Raw genomic sequence first — 12,257 nt, forward strand, 5'->3', positions numbered from 1 at the left:
GTGGATATCTTGGTAGGTGTGAACCAGGATTTTTTCGTCAATGCGTGAGCATATGGGGAGCCAGTGGAGGTTGAACTGTAATGTGCTCGCGGGGGAGGTGTGGGTGAGCACGTGAGGACCTGTTGGAGACATATTGTAGCCTGTTAAGGCTCTTGGCAGATGCGCCAACAAAAAGGGAGTTACATGGGAAAATTTGACATTGGTCAAACTCTTGATGTGCGCCTCAAACGAGAGCTGACTGTCAAATATCACACCCAGGTTGCGAATCTGACTGGAGGGGAGGACCTTGACATCATCAATATTGAGGCTGTAGCTGCCAATGTTGGTAATGATAGTGCCAATCAGGACGACCTCTGTCTAGTTACAGTTTGACTGCAGGAAACTCAACTGCATCCATGTTTTGATGTCCTGCAGGCAGCTGACCAGGAGTGCAGTGCCATTGGCAGTGTTTGTGGAGACATAGAGCTGTGTGTTGTCAGTATAAAAGTGAAAGCCCAGTTCGTGTTTCCTGAAGATGTTCCCAGTGGCAGAATGTGGATACAAAACCGTAGTGGCCCCAGTACGGACCCATGTCGGAGCACAACTCTGTCTGACTCACTAGGACTGATGGCTACAAACTAGTAGCGATCAGTGAGATAGGACCTGAACCAGTCCAAGACAGTGTCTGACAGGCCCTTCTCCATGCAGTCTAGCAGGATGGCTAGACTGCAACTGTGTTGAATGCTGCACTGAGGTCCAGCAGTCAGAGGATGCTGGCAACCCCAGAGTCAGCATTCATGAGGTCATTAGTGACCCTTACCAGGGCAGTCTCAGTACTGTGTCTAGCTCTAAAACCCAACTGGAAGGGCTCAAGTAGGTGGCCAGGTGGCTTTGGAGTTGGCTACAAACAGCACATTTGAGGAGCTTACTCAGGAAGGGCAGGTTGGAAATAGGCCTTTAGTTCTGGAAGTTGTCAGGGTCAGATCCAGGCTTTTTAAGTATTGGTGTGACTGCGGACAGTTTGAGCTGAATGAGGGACACACCCAGTGATGAGGGACTTGTTGATCCTTTCTGTGAAGTCTCCAGAGCAGGTAAGCAGGTCTTGACAAGGGAGGTGGTGATAAGGTCTAAGCAAGTGGTGGGCCTCTTTGTCCTAACCAGCTTGGTTGCATCAGCTGCAGTGACTGTGGTGAAGATGGAGAACCTTGACTCAGGGAGCATAGGACTTGGTAGCTCAACTAAAGAGGCTTGGGAGGTCAGGAAGGTGCTATTCATATTTTAAAGTTTGCTTTGGAAGAATCACAGGTATTGATTGCACCGTTCTGGGAAGGCTGAGGTAGCACAATTATTCACAGATTGGAGGTAGGGCTGTTATGGTGACCGTATTACCGCCACATCGGCGGTCACGAGTCAATTTCTACGTGACTGTGTAGTCTCAGTAATTAGGCTTCTCCAAACTCTGATGCTTCTGCTGGTCATTAGTAGCCTACCAAACTTGCTAACCACCTGGTACTCAGCACTCCATTGTCCCTTTAATGGGTGACAATATTACCCTATCACTTGTGAATATCCTATCACCAGCTTGAATGCAATAATGCAAGAAACAGCTCATGCCTTTTTTCCCCCCAGACTTTTTCAAAATATAGTTGCACATGTAGCTTATCCCAAGATGTGTATAGTGGCCAAATGACTTCTTAAAATTAAGCACATTCATTTGCTTTACAATGGGTGTAGAGCCTAACTGGCACACACACATTGTGTGAGTTTCAAGTTCGGGGAAGACCATTTTCACCATAAAAATGCACGCATAATCAGATTCGTGGTCACTTTTGAGAATGGTGTTTTCCCGCTAATTGATTGCATTTTGGAACATTCGTACTTACAGCCTACTGCCGTGTGCGCATTGCTGCGCTTATAATACTGAAGAAAGCCAAATAGTTCATCTACATTTTAAGCTAAATGTTCTCATCTGTTGCATCAGCTTCACTGTTTAAAAAAAAAAAAAAAAAAGCTAGTGATTGTATTAATTTGGGATCCATCGCATCCTACATCTGTCCTAGACTATGTTTGGAATATTTATTTCTCACACAGAATAGGTCAACTTTTGTACTATGGCGGATAGTAGATTGACATAGGCTAGTGCTTTTGCTGTTCGTTAGGCCTACTCATCTTTTTGGATGAGAAAAAGTAAATGTGGACAGTTCTTCCAATATCTTCAATATGCGCCTTGGAATTCAAATCAAATCAAATCAAATTTTATTTGTCACATACACATGGTTAGCAGATGTTAATGCGAGTGTAGCGAAATCCTTGTGCTTCTAGTTCCGACAATGCAGTAATAAAAAGCAAGTAATCCAACTAACAATTCCAAAAAAAACTAAAAATTCGATAGACTAGAATTCGATAAGGAAACGCGCTGTTGCGTCCCCAATGTGTCAATACTGATAAGAACTGAGATATCTGAGGGAGACATGTGAATGAGAGGTGCTTCGGAGCACGCAGCCGGGAGAAATAATGATTATTATATTCAGCCCAAGGACACAACGACCACTGGCCGGAAAGGCATGGATTTGTTTAGGGGGCATTACGGTTACACAAAGGAGATGCCGCCGGGAAATTCGAGGCTTTATCAAGTGCTTGTCAAATTGATGAGAGACTGATGAAGTGTGTGCAGCCTGCGCAAAAAAACAAAGCAGAGCTCATGCTTTTCATGCAACTTTTTTCAAATCATAATTTTACAGTCGCATCATGCAGCCTTAGAACGTATTAAAAATCAAAACATATAGCCTAACATTTGTATCACAACTACAGTTGCGTAAATAACTATAAATGCCGTGAGACCGGCAGTTATTTGCTTGACAATCACCGGCTGACAACATTTCATGACCACCACAGCCCTAGTTGGAGGAGCTTGCTCACAGTAGAGAACAGCACCCGGGACTTACTACTGCTGTTGCTGATCAGTTGAGAATAGTAGGATGTACGAGCTGCATTTATGGTGTGTTGGTATTCTTGCTGATGTTGCTCATAAACTCAGCAAAAAAAAAGAAATGTCCCATTTTCAGAACCCTGCCTTTCAAAGATAATTGGTAAAAATCCAAATAACTTCACAGATCTTCATTGTAAAGGGTTTAAACACTGTTTCCCATGCTTGTTCAATGACCCATAAACAATTAATGAACATGCACCTGTGGAAGGGTCGTTAAGACACTAACAGCTTACAGACGGTAGGCAATTAAGGTCACAGTTTTGAAAACATAGGACACTAAAGAGGCCTTTCTACTGACTCTGAAAACACCAAAAGAAAGCCATATAATATATTGCAATATCCGTACTGTGAGACTCCTAAGACAACGCAACAGGGAGACAAGACGAACAGCTGATCATCCTCGCAGTGACAGACCACGTGTAACACCTGCACAGGATCGGTACGTCCGAACATCACACCTGCACGACAGGTACAAAATTAGAGTTTGGCCGATTAATCGGAATGGCCGATTAATTAGGGCCGATTTCAGGTTTTCATAACAATCGGAAATCGGTATTTTTGGACACAGATTTGTAAAAAAAAAATAAAAAAATAAAAAAAATATGTACACCTTTATTTAATCTTTATTTAACTAGGCAAGTCAGTTAAGAACACATTCTTATTTTCAATGACGGCCTAGGAGCGGTGGGTTAACTGCCTCGTTCAGGGGCAGAATGACAGATTTTCACCATTTCAGCTCGGGGGATTCAATCTTGCAACCTTACAGTTAACTAGTCCAACGCTCTAACCACCTGCCTCTCATTGCACTCCACGAGGAGACTGCCTGTTACGCGAATGCAGTAAGCCAAGGTAAGTTGCTAGCTAGCATTAAACTTATCATATAAAAAACAATCAATCAATCATAACCACTAGTTAACTACACATGGTTGATGATATTACTAGTTTATCTAGCGTGTCCTGCGTTGCATATAATCGATGCGGTGCGTATCGTTGCTCTAATGTGTACCTAACCATGAACATCAATGCCTTTCTTAAAATCAATACACAGAAGTATATATTTTTAAACCTGCATATTTAGCTAAAAGAAATCCAGGTTAGCAGGCAATATTAACCAGGTGAAATTGTGTCACTTCTCTTGCGTTCATTGCACGCAGAGTCAGTGTATATGCAACAGTTTGGGCCGCCTAATTTGCCAGAATTTTACATTATTGTGACAGAACAATGAAGGTTGTGCAATGGAACAGGAATATTTAGACTAATGGATGCCACCCCTTACACAAAATACAGAACGGTTCCGTATTTCACTTAAAGAATAAAGTGTTCATTCAGTATTGTTGTAATTGTCATTATTACAAATACATTTTTAAAAACGGCTATTTTTGGTCCTCCAATAATCGGTATCGGCGTTGAAAAATCATATTCGGTCGACCTCTATACAGGATGGCAACAACAACTGCCCGAGTTACAACCAGGAACGCACAATCCCTCCATCAGTGCTCAGACTGTCCGCAATAGGCTGAGAGAGGCTGGATTGAGGGCTTGTAGGCCTGTTGTAAGGCAGACATCACTGACAACAACGTCACCTATGGGCACAAACCAGGCAGGACTGGCAAAAAGTGCTCTTCACTGACAAGTCGCGGTTTTCTCACACCAGGGGTGATGGTCAGATTCGCATTTATCGTCGAAGGAATGAGCGTTACACCGAGGCCTGTACTCTGGAGCGGGATCAATTTGGAGGTGGAGGGTCCGTCATGGTCTGGGGCGGTGTGTCACAGCATCATCGGACTGAGCTTGTTGTCATTGCAGGCAATCTCAACGCTGGGTGTTACAGGGAAGAAATCCTCCTCCCTCATGTGGTACCCTTCCTGCAGGCTCATCCTGACATGACCCTCCCGCATGACAATGTCACCAGCCATACTGCTCTGTGCGTTCTGTGCGTGATTTCCTGCAAGACAGGAATATCAGTGTTCTGCCATGGCCAGCGAATAGCCTGGATCTCAATCCCATTGAGCACATCTGGGACCTGTTGGATCGGAGGGTGAGGGCTAGGGCCATTCCCCCCAGAAATGTCCGGGAACTTGCAGGTGCCTTGGTGGCAGAGTGGGGTAACATCTCACAGCAAGAACTGGCAAATCTGGTGCAGTCCAGGATATGCACAGTAGTACATAATGCAGCTGGTGGCCACACCAGATACTGACTGTTTCTTTTGATTTTGATTTTGACCCGCCCTTTGTTCAGGGACACATTATTCCATTTCTGTTAGTCACGTCTGTGGAACTTGTTCAGGTTGTCTCAGTTGTTGAATCTTGTTATGTTCATACACAAATATTAAGTTTGCTGAAAATAAACGCAGTTGACAGTGAGGACATTTATTTTTTTGGCTGAGTTTACATCTGCGCATATATAGTTAGCCTTGTTTTCTTATACGGTTGTTCTAGACGATGGGCCAGTTGCTTTGAAAGAGCTTAGCTCTTCAGTGTACCAGGGAGGCAATTTGGAAAAAGACACCATAAAATGTTTTCAAAGGAGCAACTTCATCCAGTATGGAGGCCAAGGCAGTGTTGTATTAAGCCAGAGTCAGTAACTGGAAGGTAGAGATCTATTTAGTAAGCTGGCCAGTGTTTACAGTTTTCAGACTTCTAAACTGAATGCAGCGTTTCTTGGGCCGAATGAGTAGAGGAATAGCTAGGGTGAAGGTGATAAGTTTATGGTCGGACAGCCCTGACACATTTCCTTCCAATTTGGCGAGATCCACGCCTGTGGAGACTAGGTCCAGTTTATGGCCTTTCTTGTGGATGGCAAAGTCCACATGCTGTTGGTGTCCAAAGTTGTCCTGGACATCCGCCAGGCCGGTAGAGAGACAGCAGTCAGGGGAGACGACATGTATGTTGAAATCACCAAGCTCTAGCATAGCATGGGCTCAGGGTTGTTAGTAGCTCAGATAGTTCAGCAGGAAAGTTAGGGAGGCCAACAAATTAACGCAGACAGTACTGATACAGAGCCATTGATCTTGAAAGGCATTCATTCAAAACAGGACAGCTGGTACTGCAGTAAAATCACAGTGCTGTCAGTCCTGCAGATTACAGCCAATCCGCCACCCTGTCCGGATGTGCGAGGACAGTCCAGGTAGGTGTCGCCAGATGGAGGGAATTGGTGGAGGGATATGTACTCATTGGGCTGATGCCAAGTCTCAGTGAGAAAGAGAATGTCTAGACCTCTGTGATGATACCATTCAGTAGTAAACCTTTGTTGTTTATGGACCGTGACTTTAAAAGCCCCAGTTGTGCACTCGTAATCCGAGCAGTACAACAGACTTAAGTTTGTTAATTAGTCTCCTACCGCCCCATCATCTGCATTGTTTCCGCAAGATCCCGTCTTGCTTAATTAAGGCTGTTGCTCAGCTCCCTGCACAGGATTGTTTTAATATGTTAAACATTTCTGAGAAAATCTTGGGTGTAGTGAGTGATAGTTGCTTCCATTTCTGTATCTTTTTGGTCCAGCCTTTGGTCCAGTAGATGAGATTAAAAAAAAGAGATGAGGATCAAGGATGATCTGAGCTGGTATTTGAATCCAAACAATGAGCTAGTTGATTGGAGAAGTAGTCAAAAATATATATATATATACACATACAGTGGGGCAAAAAAAGTATTTAGTCGGCCACCAATTGTGCAAGTTCTCCCACTTAAAAAGATGAGAGGCCTGTAATTTTCATCATAGGTACACTTCAACTATGACAGACAAAATGAGAAAAAAAATCCAGAAAATCACATTGTAGGATTTTTAATGAATTTATTTGCAAATTATGGTGGAAAATAAGTATTTGGTCACCTACAAACAAGCAAGATTTCTGGCTCTCACAGACCTGTAACTTCTTCTTTAAGAGGCTCCTCTGTCCTCCACACGTTACCTGTATTAATGGCACCTGTTTGAACTTGTTATCAGTATAAAAGACACCTGTCCACAACCTCAAACAGTCACACTCCACTTGCAGAAAACGTTTGACCTCTGTCATTGCCAACAAAGGGTATATAACAAAGTACTGAGATAAACTTTTGTTATTGACCAAATACATATTTTCCACCAAAATTTGCAAATAAATTCATTAAAAAATCCTACAATGTGATTTTCTGGATTTTTCCCCCTAATTTTGTCTGTCATAGTTAAAGTGTACCTATGATGAAAATTACAGGCCTCATCTTTTTAAGTGGGAGAACTTGCACAAATTGGTGCTAACTAAATACTTTTTTTGCCCCACTGTATATACAAAAGTATGTGTGGATTCATCTATTTCAGCCACACCCTTTGCTGACAAGTGTATAAAATGAGCACACAGCCATGCATCTTCATAGACAAACATTGGCAGTAAAATAGCCTAACTGAAGAATGGAATGGCCTCACTGACTTCCAACGTGGCACCATCATAGGATGCCAGCTTTCCAGCAAGTTAGTTCATCAAATTTCTGCCCTGCTAGAGCCACCCCGGTCAACTGGAAATGCTGTTATTTGTGAAGTGCAAACATCTAGGTGCAACAATGGCTCAGCCACGAAGTGGTAGGCCACACAAGCTCAAAGAACGGGACCGCCAAGTGCTGAAGCGTGAAAAGAAAGTCTGTCCTCAGTTGTAACACTCACTACCGAGTTCTAACTGCCTCTGGAAGCAACGTCAGCACCAGAACTGTTCGCCAGGAGCTTCATGACATGGACTTTCATGGCCGACCAGCTACACACAAGCCTAAGATCACCATGCGCAATGCCAAGTGTCGGCTGGAGTGGTGTAAAGCTCATTGCCGTTGGACTCTGGAGCAGTGGAAAAGCGTTCTCTGGAGTGGTGAATCACGCTTCTGGGTTAGGTGGAGCCAGGAGAACGTTACCTGCCACAATTCATAGTGCCAACTGTAAGGTTTGGTGGAGGAGGAATAATGGTCTGGGGCTTTTTCGTGGTTCGGGCTAGGCCCCTTAGTTTCAGTGAAGGGAAATCTCAATGCTACAGCATACAATGACATTCTTGACGATTCTGTGCTTGCAACTTCGTGGCAACAGTTTGGAAAAGGCACTTTCCTGTTTCAGCATGACAATGTCCCTGAGGATAAAGCAAGGTCCATACAGAAATGGTTTGTCAAGATCGGTGTGGAACCTCATCGAACACCTTTGAGATTAATTGGAACACCGACTGCGAGCCAGGCCTAATCGCCCTACATCAGTAATGCTCTTGTGGCTGAATGGAAGCAAGTCCCCGCAACAATGTTCCAACATCTAGTGGAAAGGGGGGGCAACTCCATATTTATGCCCATGATTTTGAAATTAGACGTTCGATGAGCAGGTGTCCTTCCACATACACTACATGACCAAAAGTATGTTAACTAATTTAACATTGTTGGTAACATTTTCAGTTCTGTGTTCAATACTTGATCAGCTAAAAGTTGATAAAACAATGCACATAGAAAACACTTACAAATAACTAAGGATACATTTGCAGGAGTAAACTACCAAGGCTGCCACTATACGTCATGGCAAGCATGGAATTACCTGAAGGAGTAGTGATAAGTGATGTGGACTCAAAGACCCGCACTCCACTCCAATCAATAGTCTCACACTCAGAACCTAACTTTGATGTTATGAATCAAAAGTAGCCTAGACATCTTTCATCATGTGGTCACAGTAAAGTTGAGAAATAGAGCGGTGTGTATGGTCCTATTTGGCCCGCAAAGTCATACCACGGGAAAGAAAAAGAAAAAGTGGACTAACCTGATGGAGCGAGGACAAGTGAAGTGGAATAACCTGATGGAGCAAGGACAAGTGAAGTGGAATAACCTGATGGAGCGAGGACAAGTGAAGTGGAATAACCTGATGGGTGAGGACAAGTGAAGTGGAATAACCTGATGGAGCAAGGACAAGTGAAGTGGAATAACCTGATAGGGCGAGGACAAGTGAAGTGGAATAACCTGATGGAGCGAGGACAAGTGAAGTGGAATAACCTGATGGAGCGAGGACAAGTGAAGTGGAATAACCTGATGGACTAGCGACAAGTGAAGTGGACTAACCTGATGGAGTAGGGACAAGTGAAGGGCGTTCCTTTGTCTCGCTGGTCCGCTTGCACCTGGAGAAGCCTTCCTATCACTTTTATCAACCCCTGCACATTCCTGTTCATAAGAAGCAGAAAAAAATCAATAAGTCCAGGAGTATAACTAGCAGTTTACAGAAAACCCAGATAGCTTAGGATTATACTGTGCAGAGGACCTTACAGGGATACTTCGGGATTTTGACAATGACGCCCTGTATATACATCCCCAGAGTCAGATGAACTTGTGGATACCATTTTTATGTCTGTGTCCAATATGAAGGAAGTTAGAGGTAGTTTCGTGAGCCATGCTAACTATCATTAGCGCAATGACTGGAAGTAGCGCAATGACTGGAAGTAGATACTTCCAGCCATTGCGCCAACACTAGTTAGCATTGGCTCGCAAAACGTCCTCTAACTTCCTTCATACTGGACAAACTTTGCTGTGGGGTTGTGGAAGCTGTAGTCAGAGATTTAAGCTATCCGACTGGCCAGCGCAGTAGGAGCACTTGATTTAGCTCTCCTGGTCTGCCGGGTAGGCAGAGTTTGTTTCTTCAGACAAATAAAATAGTTCAAAATGGGAACACTTTGCCTATCCAGCGTAGGGCTTCTGAATCAAGTGCACCTACCTAACAGTGAAAGACTAATAAAAAAAGACTGGAGCTCAAGGCTTTATCATCGGCTTTTCTACAGAAATGTTTGGCGATACACTATGAATGCCTTGAAGATTGACTAGTTGATCGGGATCAACCGGTTGGTGACCACTGCAGTAAGAGAAGCACACTGTACACTTGTACAATGATATTAGACGGCGCATGCGATAATATCAGAGATGGGAAAGGTCACAAGCTGTTTGGCGTTCCATTTCCTGCTGCGCTGGCCATTAGCTCAGCACGATCAATAGCTCAAAGTCAGCAGTAGCAGCAGCCTGGCGAGTGGCAAAGACAGCGTGTCCCCTCCTCAGTGAAATTACTTTGTTACCATCTTATTACAGTGAGAGCAGAGGGCCCAAGGTGTTATGAACAAGTCAATGCCAACAGGGCAGAGCGTTCAGATTCCAATACACCACCATCATTCAATGTGTTTCCCATTGTAACAGACCTGAATGAATTTGGTTAACAACAACAACAAAAAAGGACATTTAAAAAATAACATACTCAATGTCATAGAGTGAATGATAGTGGCCATGGTTATCATTCTGCACAGATATGATCTCTAGGCCTATACATGGAGTGCAGGGTATTTTCAATGCTACAGAACTACTATCGAAATGAGTTCCATGACTTTTAATATAGCACGATCAACTGCTCTACAGTTTGGTGTGACAATACCGTGTAACAGGATGTCCTGATAAGTGTTCAACCACAGAGAGATAGGGGAGGGGCTCATGTCTGACAGTATGGCTAAGCTCTGTTAAGACCTCAACAGAGCGCGGGAGGCTGTCGTAGAAGAAGAACAACGGTAGAAGACCATTTTTATGAGTCTGACTCTAATCAAGTCTGTCTGAACTCTCTGAGCACGTGTAATAAAAGGCTGTAATACACACCGAGACATATTTTCTGAATTGTGTGCGCGCGCGCCAGGGTTTCCGTTAGCCGGTAATCGCCGGCTTTTGGCCTATAAAAATTTTGAAAAAGAGAAATAAAACTGGCTCTGGCCAGTTGCCTGGGAGAATAAGAAAAAAATCCCATTGCAAAATGATGCTTTTTAGCCTATTCATTGATGGAAATACCAGTCAATGTAAATACATTTGACTGGTCATGCTAGGCTGTCTATAGGTTCATTTGCAGAACTTTGTGGAATTAAATTGGCACGTGTACAGGATATTCGTTACGCATCTTATTTATCACACGCGTACAGCATACAGATACTTTCCGTGGGAAATCTGCTGCTGCAACAGTCTCTCAAACTGCATGCACAGGCAACGGATGGCAGGCTTCATCAGCGCATCACACACCACTTTGCAATGAGCGAGAGGCCGTAAGCATTTTGAAAACATATGCTTAATTGTTTGAAACCTGAACGTTATACTACATATTATGAGGCATGTCTTACCTTGCCAAAATATCCGTGGAGGCAATTATTTTACATAAACTTTCTTTCGTTGTCCAGTAGCCAAAGGCACAATCCTATTAGATCTCCCCTCTTTCTAATGGATATTTCCATCTCTGTCACATGAAACCGCTCGCATGTGCAGTGCTCTTTGACAACAGTGTTTCCCCCGTAAAATGCATTATGGAACAAAAATTTGAGCGCAGCCTACTGCCTTGTGCGCATTGCTGCGCTTATAATGTGATGAAATAATAGCTGCTCAACATTTTAAGCTACACATTCTGATCTGTTGCATCAAACTCATTGCTTTAACTTTTTTTTTTATGTAGCCCAGGCCTACTGGTTGTATGAATTTGGGATCTATCGTCCCAAAACTGTCCCAGAGCCTGTTTGGAATAGGCTATTTCTTACTCGACAAGCTGACTATAAAATAGGTCAACTTCCTACAATGGGGGATAGTAGACTGACAGGCTAGTGATTTTGCTGTTCGTTACTCGTCTTGCTGGCTGAGGAAAAGTAAATGTGGACAGTTCTTCTAACATCTTCAAAGAGCACATCAGAATTCAAGAAGGACCACACATCATTGCATCCTCGACTTGCATGTTCTGTTAATATGAATTACCATCATATAAATGTGATTTCTGTCATTCTGAGCACCGTGGGTGGACGCCCTAATCAGGTCACGTGCCCAATGCATATGGGTCCGGTAAATTTCTCAGATGTCCAGTAAAATAAAAAAATGTTTCCGGTCAAATGTCCGGCACAATTTTTTTTTTAACAGAAACCCTGGTGTGTGTGTGGACAAGCGTGTGTGTGTAATACCTGGCGGAGGGCAGGAGGTTGAGGACGCTGTTGAGTATGTAGTGCAGGTCAGCGTGGGCCTGCTCTACCAGGAGCACCACAGCGTCACAGCAGGCTGAGCGCACAGCAGCACAGTCACTGCAGCACTGCTCCCACAGGGCCTCCATAGCTGGGCCCTGCAACACAGTCAGACACAGTCAAAGACACAGGAGAGGCAGAGGCACAGACACTACAGGACTGCTCCTACAGGGCCTCCACAGCCGGGAGTCAGACACAGTCAGAGACACATGATGTGGTCATAAACAAATTGCATCAATCAAAAACACAGTGGGTCAGTCAGAAACAAATGTCACAGCCTGAGGCACAGCTTCACACTCA

General features: G+C 43.8%; 1 protein-coding gene across 2 annotated transcripts in view; it reads right to left on the reverse strand.

Moving 5' to 3' along the window:
* focad (focadhesin) overlaps window positions 1-12,257 on the reverse strand; it is a 67,971-nt gene that overhangs the window by 52,814 nt on the left and 2,900 nt on the right. For both annotated transcript variants that reach the window (XM_024434768.2, XM_024434767.2), the window contains exons 4-5: window positions 11,901-12,055; window positions 9,010-9,108 (exon numbers count right to left, since the gene is read on the reverse strand). In XM_024434768.2, coding sequence (XP_024290536.2) covers window positions 9,010-9,108; window positions 11,901-12,055 — 254 coding nt within the window. The remainder of the gene's footprint in view (window positions 1-9,009; window positions 9,109-11,900; window positions 12,056-12,257) is intronic.

This window comes from Oncorhynchus tshawytscha, linkage group LG10 (genome assembly GCF_018296145.1).
Source record: "Oncorhynchus tshawytscha isolate Ot180627B linkage group LG10, Otsh_v2.0, whole genome shotgun sequence".
Taxonomy (NCBI): domain Eukaryota; kingdom Metazoa; phylum Chordata; class Actinopteri; order Salmoniformes; family Salmonidae; genus Oncorhynchus; species Oncorhynchus tshawytscha.